Source organism: Balaenoptera musculus, chromosome 8 (genome assembly GCF_009873245.2).
Source record: "Balaenoptera musculus isolate JJ_BM4_2016_0621 chromosome 8, mBalMus1.pri.v3, whole genome shotgun sequence".
NCBI lineage: Eukaryota > Metazoa > Chordata > Mammalia > Artiodactyla > Balaenopteridae > Balaenoptera > Balaenoptera musculus.
Window position 1 is genome coordinate 59,842,681 of NC_045792.1, and position 24,305 is coordinate 59,866,985.

Consider the following 24,305-nt stretch of genomic DNA (forward strand, 5'->3'; position numbering starts at 1 on the left):
GGAGCCAGGCCTGATGAGAAATCCAAGAAGGGTCAAGTGAAGGCAGTCTCCAGGGATATGGAAAGTTCTTAGCCTTAAAAACTCCTGACTGAGGGGAGGGACAGGGTGATAATTAATAGCATGCTAGTCTCCAGGCTTCGCAAATAAGCACTCTTCATTTAAGACTGCCTGGACACCTGCGAAACAGTTCTTGGGCTATATATGACTATTGTAAAGTCAACATAGTCACACAATTGGTGTGGTGACCCACTAGCCTGAGGCCTTGAGAGATGCAATATTAGGGAAGTGAGAGATTGAGGAAGGAGAAGATGCACAATGTGACATGTTCAATCTCACGAAGTTTCATCCAACAATTATTAAATATTAGGAACTGAACATACAAAAATAAAAGAAAAACTCTTTCCTCTGTTTTCTCATTCATTCATTCAACTGTTTGCTATAATGAGTACACATATCTTCTTTTAATGGACTTGTGCACCACAGCTATGGGTGCACACACTTGGTATAAGGTATAAGGCCATGAACAAGACACATATGATTGAATACAATAAAGTCACAGGTAGAGTATTGGAATTGTCAATTTAGGTCCCTCAGAGGTCAGCATGGATGAGAGTCCATAAAAGCTCTGAAGGCACCTAATTTAGTTTCTGCATGGGATGGGGCAGGAGGCAGAGAAGACTTCCTGAAGGAAGTAACTCATGATATTTGAACGATGAACAGAAGTTAGTAAGGCACAGTACTGAGGAGGATGGAAGGTGGAGCAGGAAAATTTTGTCAGATGTCAGTTCCTTAATCCTGTGGTCCACTGAGTTGAGAATACCATCAGGCTCTCCTAACACCATAGCTGGGAACAAGTCTTACAGGATTGCATCCTTTTACATCATTTTATATATTAACAGGAAAGCAGTCTCATCTGTGATGCTGGGGCCACCCTACAACCATACAATGGAACCCCCTGCCACCTCGTCCTGGTGGGTATTCCAGGTCTGCAATCTTCACATCTTTGGCTGGTTATCTCACTGAGCATCATGTATACCATAGCCCTGTTAGGAAACACCCTCATAGTGACTGTAATTTGGATGGATTCCACTCTACAAGAGCCCATGTACTGCTCCCTGTATATTCTGGCTGCTGTGGACATTGTTATGGCCTCCTTGGTAGTGCCCAAGATGGTGAGCATTTTCTCCTTAGGAGACAGCTTCATCAGCGTTAATGCTTGTTTCACTCAGATGTATTTTGTCCATGCAGCCACATCTGTGGAGACAGGGCTGCTACTGGCCATGGCTTTTGACTGCTATGTGGCCATCTGTAAGCCCCTACACTACAAGAGCATTCTCACACCTCAAGTGGTACTGGGAATGAGTGTGATCATCACTATCAGAGCTATCATATTCATGACTCCACTGAGTTGGATGGTGAGTCATCTGCCATTCTGTGGCTCCAATGTGGTTCTCCATTCCTACTGTGGGCACATAGCTGTGGCCAAGTTGGCATATGCCGACCCCATGCCCAGTAGTCTCTACAGCTTGATTGGTTCCTCCATTACTGTGGGTTCTGATGTGGCCTTTATTGCTGCCTCCTATAACTTGATTCTTCAGGCAGTATTTGGTCTCTCCTCAAAGAATGCTCAGTTGAAAGCATTAAGCACATGTGGCTCCCACGTGGGGGTTATGGCTCTGTACTACCCACCTGGGATGGCATCCATCTATGTGGCCTGGCTAGGGAAGGACATAGTGCCTTTGCACATCCAGGTGCTGTTAGCTGACTTGTACCTAATCATCCCACCAACCTTAAACCCCATCATCTATGGCCTGAGAACCAAACAAATAAGGGAGTGAACATGGAGCTTGCTGACGCACTGCCTCTTTAACCACTCCAACCTGGGTTCATGAACACAAAGTCTGTTCAGACCTTGAGCGTTCCAGCCAAGTTCAAAGATGCCTTAGAGGTCTGTGGAGCTGGTTTGGTTCACCTGGTACCACAGAAGTTCTAAGATGAAGCTGTAAAGGGTAACTTTGCCTAACTTTTCAATTTTTAGCAAGGATATAAATGAAATAATTTTCTGACAATGTGTTTTATGGTTTCAATTAACTAGTATCTGAATCAGAGGTAAGTCTGGGAAGAGAATATAGATTTGGGATTTTTCTTTCCTTAGATTCTGACCTACATTTCCAACTTAGTATCCTACCAGTCCCTCTGCAGAAGAAACCAACTGTTAGGCACCCCCATACCTGACTGATTTTCTCACAACTGTTCATCTCCTTATGTTATTATATGGAAGCAACTGTTAATACATATGACCTGACCTCTGGCCCATTGATGAATCCACTCAACTTGGGTCATGTGCTCACACCTGGACCAGAGTCTGTCTCCAGTCAAAATGGATCCCAGTTTATCTGAGGAGATACAAACTTGGGGTCACTGATGGTGGCCATTTTCCAGCACACGAACTTGGAAAGAGAAATCTGTTCCACAGCAAGAGAAACAGATTAGCAAAATGGGATGAAGAAACTAAGTCTCTGGTTCTCTGGTTCCAATTCATTTTCAACACCTAGGTACATCCCTGTTATTAAGTTCTATAAGATATACCTCTATAGCCTTTTAATATTCCCACTATTGTTAAGCTAGTTGTAATCAGTATACTAATCACCAGCTTTCTGTTTCTAAGCAACAGAAGCTAAAGCAACGTGAGTTTGGTTTTGACATCTATCTCTTTGCTTCTTAGTCCTGCTTGTGTAACTTAACTGTAAGATACAAAATAGAGGGATCAAATATAACACAGGTCTTTCTTCTTTTGGACATCTCTAAGGAGGTATGCTCTGGGATAAAAAGGTTAATAGAGAACAATAATAATAATGAAGTTGAAATATCACCACTCTTTCCAGGTCATCAGATAATTCATTGGTTTTTGTTTTTATTTTTCCCCTTTCGGAAAGTCTTAAACTGAATAATCAGTATATGTTAAAAGAAAGAGATTTCATATGTAAGAGGTACATATATTTGACCCTGGTATATCTGAAAATCTTAAGATAATTTCCCAGTAAGTGTTGATGGCAAGTTATTGTATTTGAGTCTTAATATCTCCTTTCTACTGATGAGGAAACAACACTAATTCATAGAGGGTATTGAAGATAAAATAATGAATGGAAAGCACATAAAACAATACCTGAATTACTGTATATACTTTAAAAATATACCCAATAAATTTCTAATTCCATAATTTTAAAGGGTAGCCCTAGGCACTATTGAAACTGTATTCCTGCGTAGATCAGCATTCATGTAGTAACTGTTCCAGAGGGATCTCATGCTTAACAACTTAGCATCCATACTCTTTGCTAATATTGATATTTACCTACCTAGAATGTATTCTATTTCTGAATATCAGAAAAGTAGGAGTCAACCTCTCAAAATCAGATAACGATGCACTGAGTTCCCAAAGAGTAGAAAAAAGAAACTCTCCTTCCCTTGCAACCCCATAACATAAAACCAAATCAAGATCGTGAGATGGTTAAGCATATTTGATAAGATTTCCATTTAGTCACACTATTCTTTCTCTACAAGCAACCCAATGATTTGGCTATGCCCATTTAATCAACGAGTTATTAGACGCATTAAAGCATCTGATGGAAAGTGACAAAGGGATAGTCCAGCCTGCATTCAAAACAGAAATTTCTTTTCAGCATTTCAATCAGAAGCCTGCCCTGCCAGCTTTGTGTTTCATTCACACCGGTACTCACTGAAACTAGCTGAGACCCACCGTTGATACTCAAATATTGAACTTCATACTTCCTAAAACGGACTGGTTCTCTGCCATGGCTGCCCCAAACAGAAAAACCTGTGCTTCTCCCAATATATTCAGATACGACCCCCGCCCTAGCATGTGAAGCAACGTGTGCTCTTTTAACTAGAGCCTGGGAGCAACAGTAGACTATCAGTGTTAGGATTCTTAAGAGATTACAGCCAATCCTGCTTGGAAAAAAAGAGAGATTGGATTTCCTGTGGGGAGTTGCTACCCCAAGGTTTGCCCGCTGTCTCCACCTTTCGCAGGACCCAAGCATTTTACCTTTTGAATAGCCTTCCCCCTCAAGGCTCAGGCATTGCACCCCTTGGTTTCTCTGCCAGCAAAACAAGGATGGGCAAAGTTCACCCCTGCCTTGTAGTGAATTATCACACCAAGTTGGAGGTACAACCCTAGGCATTCCAGGGAGCGGTGCAGGCACTCTGCCCTCCACATGGCTACCTGCCTTGTCCCCTTCAGGACCACTTTTCTAATTAGCCATCGAATCAGTTTTTGAACAGGACTGTAATTAAATAACATCCAGTCTTTCATGCCCCTGTAAGGCAAGAAGATCTTATTTTCGTTTTGATTCTAGGCATATGAATGAAAGTTCCCTCACTTAAATATTTAGACACACACACACACACACACAATGCTAGACTGGGGCTACTATGGTGAAGCAGACAAATAAGGTTTTGTTCTTAGAAAGGAAGTGTAAGCAACTACCCTAGAGAAAAGGATTTTCATACACTTAAGACCTTTTATCTTTTTGCCTGGTCTTCAAAATCAGACATTATGATAACACATAATATACTTAACCTTGTAATTCTTTTAACAAGTAATCACAGCACCCAAATCAGCTTATAAATGTAAAAAATAAAAATAAAAAAAAAAAAAACCCAAAGAGCACATTACAAATAATGCCATTTCACTCCTTAATTCATTCTAGGTTTGAATGAATTTATCACCTAATAATTCTCTTTTTCTAGGAACCTTCCAAGTTTTGGCCTAATAAAACCACAGAAAAGAACAACACTGATTCAGTCCCTAGACTCTCTGTTAAGTTTCCATGGACATAGCTGGAAGCACTTCCTAAAGATCTATTTCTCAAGTCTATACACACTTCCCCAGGGAGTCCCCCTGCCCCGCCCCCCTACACACACAAAGATATATGTTCCCTCTAATGTAGGTCTGTTCAACCCTTTGCCAAGACCAGGTCTGTGACTTACCAGTTCATTCCCCTCCAGGCGGATGATAGCAAGTTCTCCCCTCCTACTGCTAATGCTCAAGGAGCAACTTGGAAGCATGGTGGGAGGAATGAGTTTATTTCTCCATTTTGGCCTGTTTCACCTCCTTCATATGTGAACAACCAATACAATTAAGGTAGAAAAACAATTTTTGCTATTCTTTATTACAGGAATGATTTTGGTTCTGCCTGTACCTAACCTAGTATCTACTTTGCTGCCCAATCCTAACCCAACAGTCACTACTTTCAAGCTTAAACTACATCAGAGGTTGTGTTACACAGCATCACGGTGACAATACATAATGTATATATTGTAGCCCCTCACAACAGGCAAAACCCATAGTTCTCACATGCTTGCTTTAGTTGGTTTCCAGCACAACCATTCCCACATCACACTTTTAAGACCTGTAATGATTATTTTCGCCACACACAACAATCACTCTAAAGGGCCAATAGCCCAGATATACAGTCTTAATTCCCTTTCATTATCATATATGGCTTTTTGTGCCTAGGCCTATTCTTCCTCCCCACACTTCCCTTCTGCTTTACTCCTTCTGTCACAGATTTAGGGAAGAGAAAGGCAGGATATTTACCAGAACCATGAAGATTCCCTTGGTGACAAAGATCCAAACTTTAGCCCAACGAGCTTGTGGGTGAGCCTTCCTTTCAGTGCATTTGTTTTACATTTTTCTTTGTATTATTTCCATTCTCTATCCTAATGTCACAGTCCCTGTTCTAACCCAAAGACAAACACATATAATAGACGCTCAATATATTACTGTGGCCCGGAGTTTGCCAGGGCATGGGTATCTTTTGGTCTAAAAGGACAGGACTGTCAGGAGAGGCCCTAAGAAACTAAGGCAGTGCTGCAAAGACGCTGTAAAAAGGTGAGATGGGAAGGTTGCCACCACAGGCAAAATCCGTGGCTTGCCTTCCCTGTCCCTGAGAAAGGAACAAAAGTACGGGATGGATCTGAGATCTTCACAACAATCCTGCGAGGTAGGAGAGTATGCAGTTACTATACCCATTTTCCCATTGAGGACACTTAAATTCTTTCAAACATTGGGGTGTTTCAGACCTGAATGTAATGAATGATATGCAGACATGTGACCTGAGAAGTGAGTTTGTCAGTTTGGTTTCATTTGAATGTGAGAAATACTTTATAATCTATACACTCTTCTTTCCATCAGCTTTGTGAGAAATAACTGGCTGCACTAAGGCCACTTCAGTTTCTTCATCCATGAAGTGAAAATCAAAACAAGGCTCACAGGTTTTCTGATTCTGACATTTAGACAAAAGGGCAGGACCCGGACACAGGTCTCCTTAGAGTCTGAGATTAGTGACTTGCCCAGCTTGTGCTCAGAGAGGGGACGGCCACTGGGGTGGTCTGGGCAATTGGTGGTGCATTTCTCCAGTTGGGAGGTCAGAGAGCTGGGGTGAAATACGGGTGCTCAGAGGCTGTAAACCTCAGGTGAAGCATCCTCCTGCTGGTATCAGCAACCAGCTCTGGACACGGACAGTATTCTTCTGGCTTGTTGGTGAACCTGACCCCATGGGTTTCCTGAAGATCGGATCTAATTCATCATCCTCACTGAATTATGGCACTGACGGGGATGGGGAAGAGGGGCGTGACCTGCAGAAAGGACTATCCTGATCCTTAGGACCACCGTGATCCTCGCCAAAAGCCTTGTCATACTTCCCGCGGGGGTGCAATGCTCCTTTTGCCGAGTCTCAGCTTTTTAACATGACTGGTTTAGTGGGAGACTTTGGCCCAGCAGCGACAGACCACTGGGTCAGGCAGAGGAATCCCTGGCTTCCAGGCTCAGCTCAGTTCAAGGGGACCCTCGTCAGGGGCAGGGTCCTCCAAGACCCCTGCGGGCCAGGCGAAATTCCAAGGCCTCTGGCTAAGATGGTGGCTCTCTTATTCCTCCCCATCCAGGGAGCAGATGGCCAGGGGAGCGGTGTTGTTGGCTCCGATGCTGTAGCAAGGACTGAAATAGGGCAGGAGGCGCCCAGGGAAGGGATAGTGGGGGAAAGTGAAAATGTGGGAGCCGCTGTCAGTCACGTTGTAGAAGGAGATATCATGGGCCTCGTAATCCAGGAAGACTCCCACCCGGCGGGGAGGGACGGGCAAGGACAGGAGTGGGTATTCGTCGGTGCCTGCCCGGTACTCATTGCCCTTCCTCAGCCTTATCACCCAGAATCCGTAGTGAGGGGATAAATAGACCACCTCCTTCCGGTCTACATTTTCCTTACACACTCCCAGGCCCCATTCAGACCTGTCTCCCACCTCCACCTCCCAGTAGTGCCGACCCGAGGAGATGCACTGACTGCCCAGGACGATATTGTAGCGGTAAAATCTCTCAGGATTGTCGGGCAGCTTCTGCTTGGTGTCTCCATAGCGCACGCATTTTCTGTCCTCAGACACGATGAGGCGAGAATAAGCAGTGTCTGGATCCAGCCGCACATCCGCTAAGGAAAAAGATCCTGGTTGGTACCCTGACACAGAGCGAGGGGGCCTGGGCGAGGTCTCTGTGATAAATACAGCCAGCGATTTCCTCGATGACGGGTGGGCGATGGGCATCCCAGAGGGCACTGAGCCATTTCATTCCTCCGGGAGGGGTCCCGCCCCCAGCTCATCACAATCCCGCCAAGCATTCATTACCTGCATACGTCTTCAGGATCTCTCTGAGCCCCAGCACACGGCAGTCCGTCTTCAGCTCCAGCGAGACTGGTTCTGGTCTCTGCAGGCTCCAAGACTTGCTCCTGGTAGAGAGGGGTAGGCCTTGGGGCCAGAAGTCCTGGCTCTGCCACATAGGCCTTCCCTTAGTACAGGGAAGGGGGCTTGGCCAGGGACGGAGTCAGCGAGGTGCCCCTCCCCAGCAATACCAGGCGGAGCAGAGATGTGATGATTATTTGACTGAGCTGAACGGCTTGTGGCACAGAGAGAATATTCACATACCTAGGCCATGGGAAGGGTTAGGTGTGAATCTGACACTGGGAGAGGAAGAGGTGTACTGCAGAGGAGAAGGGCCCATATGCAGACTCAGAGCACCGATGTTACTGGAGACAGCTGCAGTCTTCTCCCCTCCTTGGGCCATCTACTTGAAACCATACATTTTATAGCTTTACCTGAAACTCTTATTGGTAATGCTTGAAATGAATTTGGCCAAGCACAAAGAAGAAAAAAGAAAGATGTTCAAAGCTTCCTGAGCCAATAAAATGGAAGGGGCAGAAGATTACGGGCCAGCACCCACTTTTCTGTAGGTACTTGGTCTATGTTCCTTCCCCACTTCTGGCTCTGGCCAGGCCCCACTTTCTCTTACAGGGCTGTCGAGGGGCTCCAGAGATGGAAACATACCTGTTTAAGACTTCCTGAATACCCTAGAAGAAGAAAAAGATATGCAGCACATGAGTATGCCCTGTTCCTCAGAGGGACCAGACAGACACAGAGCTCTAGGAGGGAGTTTCTCCGAGGGAAAGGGAAGGCAGAGAGCAAAGCTGGAGAGAAGGCGTGCAGAGGGAGCGGGGGAGAAGCCTACAGGAGGCAGGCAGGGCAGGCTGAGCCCTGGCTGCACTGGCCAACTTCGGGCTCCATCTCAACTCTCTGGCCAGAGGGAGGGACAGGTATGATGTGAGGGTCGCCTAGACAATGTCCATCTAGGAGGCCACGAGGTCATCCACCCAACCGGGGGTAGGGGAACAGCCGGCATGGGCAGCGGGTATACGGGATCCGTGTCTGGTAGGCCGAGTGCTGACAGGTCCCACTGAAGACTAGGTACCCCCCTCTCCTAGAGTCCCAGGCTATCCTCAGCCCTTGCTCAGACTTCCCAGGAAAGCCTGCTTCTCACCTGCAGCATCCAGCGGACAGGCCTCTGAGACCTTTCTTCCAGCTCTGCGATCATCCTCCACAGGACCCGGCTCTGCTGGATGAGTGCATTGTGACTCACCCCCAGTTTCTGCGTGGTCTCCCCTTCCTCCTGCTCCAGGCTGGCCAGAGCGGCGGCGGCCTCTACTTCCAGCCGCCGACCTGGTGGCTGTGTTTTCTTTAGTAATCGCCGGTATTTCTCAAACTCCCATATGATGCTCTGCTTTCGGGTTTCCACCTGTATCTGTAGAGCCAAGATCAGAAATAAGCACGGATACTGGTCGTGTAAGGGCCACCGGGGATTGAGGACGCTGGTATGTGCACACACACACGCACTCTGTAATGTTCTGGTACCAACTGTGTGCCAGGCACTGTAGAGGCAAAGATAAAGGATATGATTTTTCCTAACTTCCTGTTCCCACAGCTCCAGTACATGCTCCTCAGTCCCTATTACTAACTCTTGTTGATCCCAGGAGGGCCCAGGATATTACCTTTGTACTGTATATTCCAGACTATTTTCCATTTTCAGAATAATATATTCTATTTTCAGAAAAATGACCGGAAGCATTACACTTAAGCCTCTAAGACAGTGTAACAACTGCACTGTTAGATGATTTTGCTTCTTACCGGTATTGTATCAATTCAATATGCTGTTTTAGACTGATTCAATGTTACCTTCTGTTGATCACAAGTTCTGATAGTTTCATAGTTATGGGCCTTGAGTTTATTTCTGAAATGATTTTCCAACATTTTAATAACTTAATTTTTAGTAAATATGCTTTAGCTGAGGAAAGAGAAACAGAAACTATGCTTTACTAAGCATTATACAAGTCATACCCCTGTGAGCTAAAGCATATGTGAGGTGTGTACTTTTCCTTTCTCACATATGAGGAGAGCCCAGAAGTTATCTCTACATCACATTCAAGAAACTGGAAGTGAGTGGTCCCAAGGCCGGCTGAAGGCGGCACACCTGGTAGAGAAAGCTGGCATGAGGACCCCAGGCTCTCTGACCTCAAACCCCACATTCTGCCTCACAGAGATGAGGAAGGTACCATAGGCCAGCTTCGGGACAACACAGGGACCACACAGACTCCTTTCTCCAGGGGGCAACTTGCCTTCCAGTTGGCAGTTCGTTTCCTCTCACCAACTTCCAGCTTCCAGGCCTCTTCCTGCTCTTTCCTCAGATGTTCCAGAGCCTCATGGAGTTTCCACTGAAAGAGACAAAAACCTCCTGAGGACACCTCGCGTAGCCTGGGTGGATAGCCAGGCTTCCTAGCATTGGTAGGTGATGGGAAAACAAGCATCCCTCAGGGGGTGGGCCAGAATGCATGCTGGGAGAAAAGGGTGTTCCCTTTTCACAGAGGGAGCAGATTCCTGCCCAGATTACATCCAAGGTTTCTCTATCTGAGAATCATTTCAACTCCCCCAGTCTCTAAGTTTCTGTAAAGCAGAAGAAAAGGTCCATTTCCCACCTGGCCAGAAAACTATCTTGGACTTTCCTATCCACGCCTCTTTTTATCCTTATCTGCTTTGTTATCCTACAGCCTCCTAAACCTTGTTATTCAAAGTGTGGTCCACGTGTGTCAGCAGCATCAACACCACCTGGGAGCTTGTTAGCAATGCATGATCTTGGGCTTCACCCCAGACCTCCTGAATTTTAGCAAGACCCTTGTGTGGTTCATATGCACCCTAAAGGTAAGAAGTACCATCCTAGACTCTAATGCGAGAGATGACTACTGGGAAGCATAAAGTAATCTCATAATAATATTGACCATTTTACTAAAGATGTCCCAACAAAACTGAGGCTTAGAGAGTGACCTACCCAAAGTCATTCAGCTAGTAAATGGTCGGGCTGGGATTTAACCCAGCTCTTTAACTCTTATGCCTATGGTATACTGCCTCTCTATTCTAATACCTGCAAAACAAAATAAATAAATACTTTTAATTTTTCAGAAATTCTTTTTGCATAGGAAAACAGCTAATTCAGGGGATTCATCTTACAATTTTCCCTTCTAATCTCAACTTCAAGAAAGAGAATTAAGACGAGTACAGGATCAATGGATCACAGAATCATTGGGATAATGATTCCAATAATGATACGTCAGCATGGACATCTAAGGAAAATATAAGAAGTTAGAAGTTGATAGGATAGCTACAAAAAAGGAGCAGTGGGTGTCACAGATGGCTCCCCCTATCGCCTCCAATAAACAGAAGGTGAGGAGAAGAGAAAGAACAGTGGCTGAAGAGTAAGAAGGCCTTTGATCTTCCTTTAACTAACTTAAGTCAGAAGGGACCCTACAACACTAGATTAGACAATCTCACTCAATCCTAAATGACTCAGCCATGGTCCCTTCTAGCTCTAAAACCAATGATCATGATCTCAAATTTCTAAGCCTTTGTTTTGTCTATAAAATGAGGAATTTAAAGTGACTCACCTGATGTTCAGTGATTATCTGTGGCATTGCTAGGAGGAGTTTGCACGTTCTGATAGGTACAGCCTTGACCACCTCATCCAAGGCGCCCAGAACCCCAGCTAGACCAAAATGGTCTCCCTCAAATTCTTAGTAAGGAAAGCAAGTTTGGGTTAGGCATTAAACCTGTTGGGATTGGGGTGAGGTGTGGAAGTGGGAAAGAAGGAAGTCAAAGGAGGTCATAAACGTAAGGAGAGGTACGGCTCACTGTATCAGGTCCCCGGGATCTGGGGGTGTGAGAAGCCAAAGGAATCAGCTCTCATTTTGTCTCTGGGGCCCCCGGTCAAGTTCTTGATCTAGAGATAGCCAAGTGGGGGGCAGGGGAGAGACTGGGGGGAGCTGGCCTTCATCTCCCACCTTATAATCCCAGGCGACATCCTCCATGGGCACGACACTGTGGGCCTCGTGCTCGGGGGACCGGCCACAGGCCTCACACACGATCAGGCCATCCTCTTTGCAGAACATCTTTAGCTGTTCCTCGTGGACCTCGCACACGTCGCCCTTCAGCCCCATTCCTGGATGCAGCCCTAGCCGTCGGACTTTTTCTACAACATTGGCCAGCTGCCAATTAGGCCGCAGGTTCCTTGGCTGGACGGGAGCCCGGCAGAGGGGACACGAGTAACCCCAGTTCTGGGATTCTCCTGGGACCTCCCAGAGTCCAGAGAGACAGTTGTGGCAGAAGCTGTGGCCACAGTCGATGCTCACGGGCTCTTTCAGGAAGGTCATGCAGATGGGACAGGCCACTTCTTCTACAACGGCTTCCACCAATGCTGCGGGATCCATGGCTCCTGTCACACCCTCCTCAGAACATGAATAAAACCAGGCGGAGCCACTGAAGGCTGAGAAGAAGGAAAGAAACACAAATAAGGGCAAAAAGAGCAGAAGAGCAGAGGGATAGGTAAAAGGGATAAGTAGTGACTGAAAAAAGTAACTTCCTCTTTTGGATCCTTTATGAACCCTGTTTAATAAGCTCTGGCTTTCCCAACTGAATCCACTGGGTCACGTTTCTCACGCCACAGAAGGGACATCTGGGGATGCCTGAGTGTTGGGATGCTGGGAATTCTCAGTTTCCATTCACCTGGTCATCTCTGACCCTCCTCTGGGTTCGCTCGCCAGCCCATTCTCACTCCACCTCCATCATGCTCTCCAAATCAGCACTGTTTCTCTTGAACTTCGTGTGGTTTCACTATCCAAAATAAAGCCAGAAATACCCACCTCCCTCACTCTCTAGGATGCTTCTATGTATATTTATGTACGTCAAGGTGCAGAAAAGGTAATATGCCAGAAGCCCATTGCCTATATGCTCAATTTGTTTTCTTGTATTGCACACTGAAGTGTAAGGTATAAGGGAACCAGCAACACTTTCCCCACCTCCTGTGAACCTCTGCCCACTTCTCCAGCACTAACATCCACTAAGATGCCAAGACACTCTCCTCAGTGATACATTAGAAGCAGATATGGACAAACAGCCCTTGGAAGATAAAAACAAAGGTCATCTGATGATAATTAAACCCATATTGATGAATTCACTACTCCAGCAAGAAACCTGAGATTTCTGCTAGGGCCATATGTGGGCACAGAACTTGAATGACCAATGGCAGGCTCTTGGTACAGTTGACAATGTCTATTTGTTCACCGTGCAAGTTTGTGTTACCAGTTAGTCTATAAAGGGAAAAGCCCTGATGGTCTTAGTCATCGTTGTATCCTTGGACCTAAAAAGTGCCTGTCATGCAGTTATTGCTGAATAAATATTTGCTGAAGGAATAAATGAGCTAGACACAGAAAACAGTTCTTAAACCCAAAATGCTTTTATAATTAAGTTAGGGAGTTGAGAGCATATTATACATTAATAATAATAGCAAGCACTCCTTGAGTACACTATATGCCAGGCACTCTTCTGAGCATTTTACATGGATTGGCTCAATGTATTTCAAAACCCTAAGTAGAAACCATTATTCTACTCTCCCCTCATTTAACAGATGCTTGGTCCAGGGCTCTGCCATTCTATCTTGGGCAAAGTACTTAACCTCTCCAGCTTCAAAGTATAATAAAAATTCAAGAGGAGAGAGAAATCACTATGGTTTAAGGGTAGTCCAGTGAGGTTTCCTGAAGGAAGTGGGGCAGTAAGTAGATTTTGCAGAACTGTCTGTCACAGGCCATCAGCAGGTCCTGCCTTCTCACTGGCCTCCCTGCCTCTTGCTTTTCCTCCTCCCACTGTCACTACCAAACTGTAGGACCAATATCCTAAAACCTTGTTTTACTAAATCACTAACCTACTGAAGAGCCTATCCTGGTTCCCCAGCCCTCAGTCCAACAAGAAGCTCTCTCTTCACCCTGAAACAGCCCAGTCAAGCAAAAGGAGGAACTTCTCGCAGACACTTTCTCGCAGACCCCATGTCCATTCATTCCACCCACTTGGATTCCTGCTGTCCTCCCAGCTTGAAATGACTTCTCCAAATTCCTGCTCTTAATGTCATTTGACATGTATGTGTTTATTGTCTTACTTCCCACGGTAGAAGTTTCATGAGGATAGTGACATACTCTATTTTGTTCACGACCATATCCCCAAGGCCAGAGACAGTGCTCAAATATTTTTGAATACATGAGTATTAAATATAAATGTTAAGGTCTAGCTGATAGTAGGCTCGATGTGGAAGAAATGTCAGTATCCTCATCTACCACGGAGGGGCCCCAAGAGCTACTACCTAAAGCTGACACAACAGAGTCTGATATCTATGATTTAAAGCTACAGAGATCAACAAAGAATTGAAAATAGCTACTGAAAATCGAGAAGATGGTGGCAGAAGGGAAGTGGGGTAAAGAAATATCAAAATGATAAATCAAGAAATGCGATGGAAGCACATTATTTAGATTTAGTAGGGTCATAAAAAGCTCTAAACATGAAAAAGTTAAATGTGGTGGCCTCTGCAAAAAAGGATTTAGGGGCGGGTACTTATTGCCTTATTGTTTTGTTTTCATGATACACAGATTACTTTGACAAAACTTTAATTATTAAACATTTAATTGCTTCAACTGTGCATTTGGCAGAGTGGGAAGCCTTCTAGGAAAGACATTTGCCGGGGGAAAGGGCGAAGCCGGGAAGAGACTCGAGAGGAGGGGCCAAAGTGGGAAGTGAGGAGGCGGTGACCTCCGGGGTTCGGGAGGAGAGAGGGGGAGGGCAACCTCCGGGCCACAGGACGCCGGGCAGGGCCCGAGGGTCCCGGGCGGGTGGGGGCAGAGTAAGGCTGACGGCCTGCAGGACCTCTGAAGAGGCACAACTGTCTACCCACCTCCCTTCTCAGCCGGGAGTAGCACCCCGAGGCGGAAACCGAAAGTGGAGACGCCCGGTTGGTTCCCACGGCCGAGTGTCCGCAGCATCCGAAGCGGCTGGCCCAGCCAGCCCGGCACTTACCGCCGGCGCGGAGACCAAGGCCCCAGCAGCCCCAGCTCCTTGGTTTCTCCTGCAGGATTCCGAGGCCCCGCCCACAGGGCCGGAGCCAATGAGCTCGCCGGCGGCATCTTTGTGGGAGCAGCCAATCACAGACAGCGAACAGGACAACCCTAGCCAATCGGAGGAGGGGACAGGGCCCTGCACGCCTCTTGGCCTGACGGCGTATTTTCTCTTTTTTTCGGTTTTTCTGGCCTCTTCCCCCTCTCAGAGCCCTTTAAACTGTAAAAGGGCCCAGGAGTCAGTCGAGGACGGGTCGAAGGGGTGAGGCCCCTTGGATGAGGCCGCTCGGGCCATGCAGTAAGAGGCCTAGCTGGCCCTCAGCTCAAAGAACCCCTTGCGTCTCACGCTTCCGTTCTGGATGACTAGTGGCTCTTCAGGGCGAACCTTGTTCCTTCCGTGTGGTAGCTCCGGACATAATGCTGTTCCTTTGCCAGTTTTCCACGTTAAACTCAGCAGCCTATGAGCTCAGCCAGCCATGTCTGATTCTGAGACCCAATTTAGTGCAGGGCTGGGCACTGATAATGCAGTGGACTCTGCACTTTCCTGCAAGATGAGCGACCTCTCCTGGCTCCAGGCTGCAGAAGGTGGTTTCTCATAAAAAACCCTGGGTTTTCTTGGCAAGCTCTTATCCTTCAGTACTTCAGCAGGCAGTCTCTCATCACTATTGCCACACCCCCCTTTAGAGTTAGAAGCAGATGGTGGGAAGTGGCGGAGGAGAAGTGGAATTCCTCGTCTGGAACTGCTATACAAATTGGAAAAAAATTTTAAACGACCGGTGTTCGTCCCTCGCCTAAACGCACAGACATGTGCACACACAAAATGCTACTTAAGGCAGTGATTTCGGGTTTTCTTTGTAGTCTCTGCACCTTGTCCTTTTCCTGATACTTCAGTGTTTACTGAATAAGCAAATAAAGGCACATCCTGCCTGTGTGGAAAATAACCAGGAAATCCTCCAACTGAAGCCCAGTTCCAAATGATTTTCTTGTTGGAACTGTTACTCTTTGGCTCTTCATGCCAATGTCAGGGCTCTCAGGCCATGGTTGAAATTCTGAAGGGTGAGGCCCAGAAAATTCCTGAAACAAATGGGACCATGAGCAAAAAAAGAAGAAAAGAGGTAGCTGAGGTCTGAGCTGTACCCTGTGTCTCACCTGGATCTGTAGGCATGGCTGCCTAACAGAGTAGTAAATGGTTTAATCGAAACAAGCCACTTTAAACATTTATTGAGCATTCACTTTTTGCACTTTGTGTTGGGTGCTGGAATTACAACCATAGGCCACAGACTGTTTAAGGAACTCAAAATCAAGTTAGTTGTACAGTGGGCCCTTAAGTATTGCAGGGGCCAACTGTACAGTCAAAAATATGCGTATAACTTTTGACTCCCCCAAACCTTAACTGCTAGTAGCCTACAGTTGGCCTGAAGTCTTACCAATAACATAAATCAGTCGATTAATACATATTTTGTTTGTATTATATGCTTATAATAAAGTAAACTAGAGAAAAAATGTTAGTAAGAAAATTATAAGGAAGACAAAATGCATTTACTATACTGTACTATATCAACATCATAACTTTACATCTTCTGTTTACAAGATGAATCATCAGTCTATCAATACATACATCAATATTGTCTTATATGATACAAAACATTGTAGATGTTATAGATATTATTAACACTAGACATAAAAAATGAAAAGATAATGTGAAAAAGAAATTAATATTTGTAGTTATAATAATTCATGCATTGATAACAAAGAAGCAGCAATGATTGCTTTGTGGTCGCCTAGTATAATTGATATGATTGCTTCACCGTAGCCTAGCCTATACACTAATGAATGAATCATAAAATTTTTATGGCATACAGTATTACAGTCATATTAATAATATAGTATTGGAAACACTTTCATTTTTTAAAAAACAACTTAAATGTGATGATAGGCTGATATACAATTTCTCCATTTATGAGAGAGACAGGTATATTGTATGATAATGTAATTCTTTGAAAGCAAAGTTGTAAAACAGTAAGAAAATTAACACATTAATTTTATATTAAATATCACTCACCTTATGCCTATGTAAGGATAGACTAGTATCTACATATAATTTATGCATTCATGACATACCTAACTTTTTCTTATTTTTTTCAATATTTCCAGGCTACATGATTCATCTGTGAGATTTTTCAAATTGTTGCAAATCTCCAAAACATTTTCTGATATATTTATTGAAAAACATCTGCATATAAGTGGACCCACACAATTCAAACCTGTGTTGTTCAAGGGTCGATTGCACTTCTCTGGAGCTTCTGTGAAGTTAAAGCAGTTAAAGGGGAGATCTTTTTCATTTGTAACTTGGCAATTTGTCCATAACTATGATTGACTCTCAAGGGCCCTGGCAAAAGGGCACCTAAGTATTCCTGGGGGAGGGGGTTTGTGTTCCCGAGGAGACAGCTGGACAGAGCACTTTTGAAGACGGATCAGTCCAGTGCACAAGCACAGCAGCTCTTCTTCCTGGCCTCCATCAGGGCGCTTTGTTTGCTGTGAGAGGCAGACAGCTGTGTCCAGGTGAGGTTCTGTCTTGGATATAGCCCATGGCTGTAACTACAGATTCCAACCCTCTGCCTGAATCCAAGATGGACCAGGACAACAAGTTGAGTGGCTAACTGTGGGATGAGCTCTATCTGTGCTAAGGGAGAGGAGTGGCAGGGAATGGAGTCCCAGCTTCCCATGGTGATAACCTGCTTGATAATACACACTTTATTGACTTCCTTTCCTTCCATTTCTCACTTGTCAACACTCCTAATATTTCATCCTGGGATCACCTCCCAGTTAAGCTACTTGAACTCAGATCCATGTTTCCAGTTTGTTTCTAGGACACCCACACTAAGACAAGTCAGATTATTTGCTAAGACAATTCTTAAATAATTTCTCCATGCTATCATAGTAATTATGAAAGTGTGATATTGGTGCAGGGTACCACTGGGCCAATGAATAGAAAAAAATGCCCAGAAGCACACCTGCTCATATATGGCCAGTTGTTATATGACAAAGGTAGTACTATAGAGCAATGAGGAAAGAAGGATATTTTTAATAAATGGTACTGGAGACACCAAATATCCATATGGAAAAAAATGAAACACGAACCCTAACCTCATATCACACACATATGGATTGTAGATATAACTATAAAAGTCAAAGCAATTAAACTTCCCAAAGTAATTTAAAAGAATATTTTCATGACCTCAGGTAGAGATTGATTCCTTAATGCCAGCAAATTCATCCATGAATATTTATTGAGTGCCTGCTATGTAACAGGCACTCTTTCAAGTGATCGAAATATATCAGTGAACAAAACAGAAAAATGCTTTTGTGGAGCTTACCTGCTAGCTGGTATAATTTGGCATTACTTTGTAGGCATATCTGTCTAGATGCATACAGGATAGTTTATTTTTTATTGGAATTCAGAAATTTCATCTGAAATTAAGTATACATCTTTTATTTTATGAATGAGTGAGCATGTTATATCTTAAGACAGGTTTTGGGCTTTCGGAAATTTTCTCCTAGTTATTTCCTTGATTGTTGATTTTACTCCATTGGCTCCATCCCCTCCTTCCTTTCCTTCTGGAATGCCTGTATTTTCCCCTCCATGTCTCTTACTTTTTCTTGCCCAAGTCTGTATATTTGCTGAAAAAGCAAAGAACTGTGCATGGTCAACTTGAGAGATTCTCCTAGAATGTTTTGCAGAAAGACAATGGATATTGTCTATCCAATCAGTGATTTGGTTTTGTTGTTGTTATTGTTGTGTCTTACACCTTAGGGATTAAGGGATTCAAGAAAATACTCCTATCTCTTCCCACTCTTGGTTAAGAACCAACCAAGATTTCCCCATAAAATTTGCACACTCTGTTTTATTGTTATTATTTCAAATAATTCTTATTTTCTTCCACATTGCTTTTCTTCAGCAGCAATCTGTTCATGTTTTAACACAACAGGATTTTCTCAGCTCTCACTGATGCTATGGATTTTTTTTCTACGTTCTCCCATTTCTGCCCTGTTTCCTACTGGGCATTTGATCTGGTTTCTCATATTTGTTCCCTTTCTTCAAGCTCTGATATTTTCCACATTACTTGCTTCCTTTGTTTGCTCATGGTTATGAGAGATGGTTTGATAAGTCACTGTCCTTAGCTGATGTAGGTTCTCATGGAGTTCTGCCTCCTTCTCAGTGAACAGTAGATTGGGCGTCATCTTAGGAAGGTTATAAGGAATGGCACAGGTCAACTGGCCAGCCCATACTCTTAAGTAAGGTAAGACCCATGGAGACATGAGGCAGAGCTCTTTCCACAGGGGCCAAATGCTGGAGGCTCCAAAGTGAGGGCCTCTCAGCATGGTTTCTTGAAAGCTTTCCTTCAAGGTAGGTTAGTTGCCTTCCACCTTACTCTGAACAGACACACAGTAATCCCAAATTTTAGAAAGAACTTTTGCTCTCTTTTGTGTGACAGGATTGTAGATTCTTACTGAAGTTTATCTTATTTGAATTTTTTGACACACAAAATTAGAGAGAATCCAAGATGTTTTGCCATATTCCCAGAACCCTCCTGAGTGCAATGTTGAATCTTTTCTTCTTCTTCTTTCTCTCTTTCTTTATTTGGCTGGGTTGGGTCTTCGTTGCTGCACGCGGGTTTTCTCTAGTTGCGGTGAGCAGGGCTGCTCTTCGTTGCGGTGCGCGGGCTTGTCATTTCTCATTGCGGTGGCTTCTCTTGTTACAGAGCACAGGCTCTAGGCACACGGGCTTTAGTAGTTGTGGCACGGAGGTTCAGTTGTTGTGGCTTGTGGGCTCTAGATCGCAGGCTCAGTAGTCGTGGTGCACGGGCTTTGTTGCTCCACAACATGTGGGATCTTCCCAGACCAGGGCTCAAACCTGTGTCCCCTGCATTGGCAGGCGGATTCTAAACCACTGTGCCACCAGGGAAGTCCTCCTGTTATTATTTTATAATGGACTTCCTTTTTGCTACATAACCTTGTATGGTCCCAAGATAGATAGAAATATCAGGTGCAATCCTAGCACTGAGGATACAGTGATGATCAAGATATTCCTTGCTATCATTTGAGTTTAAGTTGAACAAGCATAATAACAAAAGAAACAATCAGTAAAATAAAAAGACAACTTATGGAACAGGAAAAAATATTTGCAAATCACCTATCTGATAAGGGGTAATATCCAAAATATATAAGGAACTCATACAACTCAATAGCAAAAAACAAAAACAAAAACAATCCCATTAAAAAGGACTTGGGCAAAGGACTTAAAAGACATTTTTCCCAAGAAAATATACAAATGGACAACAGGTAATGAAAAGATGCTCAACATCACTAATCATAAGGAGATGCAATGAGATAATACCTTACATCAATTGGGTTGGCTATTATCAAAAAGACAAGAGATAAGTGTTGACAGGATGTGAAGAAAAGAAACCCTTGTGTACTGTTAATGGGAATGTACATTAGTACAGCCACGATGGGAAACAGCATGGAGGTTCCTCAAAGATTAAAAAAGAAATAGAATTACCATATGATCCAGAAGTACCACTTCTGGGTATATATCTGAAGAAAATAAAATACTATCTCAAAAAGATATCTGCACCGCCACATTCATAGCAGCATTATTTACAATAGCCAAGAAATAAAAACAACCTAAATGTCCACTGACGAATGAATAAAGCAAATGAGTTTTTATTTCTATTCATTGGCCCAATTTTCTACCTTGCACCAATATCACGCTTTCATAATTACTATAGTTTTATAATAAGTCTTGATATTTGATGTAGCAAGTCTTTCCACATTGGTCCAATTCTTTAAGAGTGTTGTGGTTATTTTCAGCAATTTACATTTCACTATAAATTTTTAATTAAACTTATCAGGTTCTACAAAATGACCTGTTAGGATATTAATGAGATTGCATTGAATCTGTAGAAAAATTGGGGGAGATAATTAAATTCTTCAATTAAATTCTTAATATTATTGAGTTTTCCAATAGAAGAACATAGTTTATTCTTCCATTATTTAGATCTTCTTCAGTTTCTCTTAGGGATTCCTTCTGGTTTCCTGTGTAGAAGTTTCTCTATATCCTTTACTGGATTTATTCTTAGATATGTGATTTTTCTCTCCTATTGTAAATGCTGTTTTAATAAAACCATGTCTATTTTATAAAGAAATACAGTGGAATTTTGTATATTGACTTTGTAATTTGCAATCTTTTTGTACTTACTAATTCTAATTATTTATCAATGGATTCTTTTGGATTTTTATACATATTCAGTCACTAATCCACAAATAATGATTATATTCAGTTGGCCAAAAAGTTCGTTTGGGTTTTCCATAACAGCTTATGGAAAAACCCAAACGAACTTTTTGGCCAACCCAATATAATTTTTTTCTAACTCTCATGCTATATATTTCTTTTTCTTGCCTTAATACAAGTTATTAATGTAAAGAATCATTTCTAAATCCATATTCTCTTTCATGAGGGCTGTCTGTGGCTTTGTATGGCCATGTCCATCAGTGTTTCCTAACAAAAAACAATGGAATTATTCATCTGCAAAAGGAATTTGGATACACTTGGAAACAAGAGAACATTTTCTTACAGGAAAGATTTCCTTGTAGAAACAGTACCTACAGTGGAATCTAAGAATGGTCAATATGTAGAGGAGGGAAACAAAGAGGTTGACTATTCCAGACAAAGCAAGTGCTTGGAAGTGGGTGTAAGAAAAGAGAACTTTCATTTGAGGAACTGAAAGAATGCCAGTGTAGGACCATATTGAGGGACAGTTGGTGGGTCATGAGATGGGGCTGGGGAATTATTATCAGCAAGTTCATATAACTGAGCATCTCCTAAGCCAAGAATTTGAGTATATCCCTGGCCAGAGGTCTCCATTATTGGCTGGACATTTTAACACTCTGTTTATGTTGAATGATTTTTTCCTTATTTCTTGTGAAAAATATTGAAACAAAAATATAGGGATATACAATTATTTTAAAAGTTCACCTTATGCAGTAAGATACTATTCTTGTGACTGTAACAAGTGAAAAAATGCTTGAAAAATTCCCATGAAAAATCTTCATTCAAAAATTGTGCCAACTTGGTGCTTGATGTTACTAGTAAAAATTTAAGGGGACCGCCCATTAAACATGACTCAATTGAAGTAACTGAATTGTGAGTTATGAGTGAACAGCAATAAGAGGACCAATAATTTCTGTAATAAGAGTGAATGAAAGAAGGCTATGTAAACCTCCCCTTTTAAATGTACACATCAGTGTCCATCCCCCCCTACAAAAATAGGAGGATATGATCTGTTTGGAATTATGAAGAATAATTAATCTCATAACGTTAAAGTTTTTAAGTGAAACAAAGGGAAAAAAGTAAAGTGATTACATCAAGATTAGGGCCCAGAATAGATCTTCCTCAGGAAGGTTGTTTAAACAGATATCTGAAAGCTAAGAATTAATAAAAACAGGAAGTAAGATGAGTATTTTTACCATGCGGAAAAACATATGCGAAAGCTGAAGGGTGAGAGAAAGAGTGGCACATTGAAGCAGGGGGATAATTTCAGTGTGCCTGCTACTTGGCATGCAAAAAGGGAGGTAGAATGGTTGAAGATAGGATGGAAATGTGCACTGAGATGGCACAAGAAGGCTTAAGAATTGGGTTATGGAGTGTGAACTTCAACTTTTCATTCTAAAGTCAATGGGGAAATGCTATGAACTGATTTGTGTTTGGAAGATCACACTGGCCACAGTGTGGACAGTGAATTGGTAGGAGAGATCTTCAATGAGGCTGACCAGTGAACAAGTTATTCTGATGGTCTAGGCAAGAGATTATCTTGGTTAGGAGGCAAAGGGGACGGAGAAAAATAATCTGATTCATGAGATAACCAGGATGTAAATTAAAGAGAACTTGGTGACTGATTGGATGGGATCAGAGAGAGGTAAGAGAGAGGGAGAAGACAGAGATGAAGGCTTCTAGGTTCCTGGCTGGGGCAACAGAGTCATTTCTGTGACAGGGAACAGAAAACACAGATTGGGGGCATAGACTGCAGATCAGAGATAATGAACTTAGTTGGAGGCACTGAGTTTGAGGTGCCTGAAGGATGTTTAAATAGTGATGTCCAATAGACATTACCATGTCTGGAGTTCAGGATATTGGTTTTGCTTGTTTGGGTGATGCTATGGGAGCAATTAAGATTTCTCATGGTCACTATACAGAGGGGGAAGGACAGAGGGTCTACCTGGGTCACAGCGTTGATGAACTCCACTAGGAATATGAGAAATAAAGGACAGGGAGCCTCTCTACTAACTCCATCCTGTTGACATTTACTTGTGTTTAATCTCCTTAAGCTCCAAAATACAAATTTAAAAACTCTCCTTAGAGCTATCAGTTCTTCATGTATTGCCCATTTCACTCCTTCTCTTCACATACAAACTTCTCAAAATAGTGGTCTACACCCACTTTCTCCATTTCTTCCCAACTCACTCACTCCTCGCTCTGCTGTATTCAGGACCCCATTCCTACCAACCCACCTCCACAGTTCTTCCCAAGGTAACCAGTGACTTTTTATTTTCAGTCCTCATACTATTTGATCTCTAAGCAGCCTTCTGCACTGCTGTCCACTCTTCCCCCTCAATGTATTTTCTTCCTTTGGCTGTTGTAGCACTATCTCAACTGCATTTCCTCCTATTTCATTGGCTCTTCCAGTTGTTTTGAGCAATAATAATGAACACAATCATTCACTGGAGAATTGCTAGTATCTCATTTTATTTTTCACATCAAACTGAGGCTAAGGATGTTATGTGATGGAGCCCAGATTTGGACATAAGTCTGTTTCCTGATAGAGCCCCACATTTAAACAACCATTCTACACTGTCTCATTTGGGGGCGGGGGGCAGGAGAGCCATTATTAGCAGCCCGAGGGATAAGGAGTTGGCTTATTAGGGAGAGAAGTGTGAACTAAGGAGCAGCCGTAGTGCAGTGGCAGGAGCTCAGATTCAAGGTAAGTTAGGTCTTTGGTTCATCATCCTCAGTCAGTGCCCAAGTAGCCACGAGGCTGCAATTCGCCTACATTACCATAAGGGGGCAGCATCAAGAAGCGAGAGGCAGTGCCTGAGCACAGGGCTGGATCCCCTTGGATAGTGCGTCTGAGAGTGAGCAGGCGTATTCACGTCTGTGTGCTTTTAGCTGCGCGACCACGCCTCCATTCCAGTAGCTCCTTTCTTCCAGTGCAGGTCATCCCTCACCTCCACTGCATTCCCCTTACCTCTAATCTCCTAAGGTGGCCTTAGACTAGTAACAGAGTGCAGCCCCCCGGGGTAGGAGTCTGGGTTCAGATTTACTTGGGCGCCTGAGCGGAGCGGTGCTCCCAGGGAGCCTGGAGTAGTTCACTGTTCATCATCCCTCACGCTCCCTAGGGCCCCCAGGGAAGCTATATAAGGGCAGCTGCCTGG

At 43.6% G+C, this 24,305-nt stretch overlaps 2 protein-coding genes across 3 annotated transcripts; one reads left to right on the forward strand and one right to left on the reverse strand.

Moving 5' to 3' along the window:
• The first annotated feature begins 903 nt into the window (after positions 1–903).
• Positions 904–2,240, forward strand: LOC118899751 (olfactory receptor 52I2). Its single transcript, XM_036861664.1, is given in 2 exon segments — positions 904–961; positions 964–2,240. Coding segments are annotated over 2 exon segments (972 nt in total). The 5' UTR covers positions 904–918; the 3' UTR covers positions 1,893–2,240.
• A 2,929-nt stretch (positions 2,241–5,169) lies between these two features.
• Positions 5,170–15,228, reverse strand: TRIM68 (tripartite motif containing 68). 2 transcript variants are annotated; one of them, XM_036861877.1, is made up of 7 exons: positions 14,776–15,228; positions 11,721–12,202; positions 10,008–10,103; positions 8,876–9,136; positions 8,386–8,408; positions 7,690–7,790; positions 5,170–7,496 (listed from the first exon to the last, which is right to left on the reverse strand). In XM_036861877.1, exons 2-7 carry the CDS (start codon positions 12,144–12,146, stop codon positions 6,946–6,948), a joined length of 1,458 nt encoding a protein of 485 aa, XP_036717772.1. In that variant the 5' UTR covers positions 12,147–12,202; positions 14,776–15,228; the 3' UTR covers positions 5,170–6,945. The 2 variants fall into 2 exon arrangements, with proteins under 2 accessions (XP_036717772.1, XP_036717771.1); XM_036861876.1 differs by having other exon boundaries at positions 6,144–7,496; positions 14,654–14,791.
• Between the last annotated feature and the right edge of the window lie 9,077 nt (positions 15,229–24,305).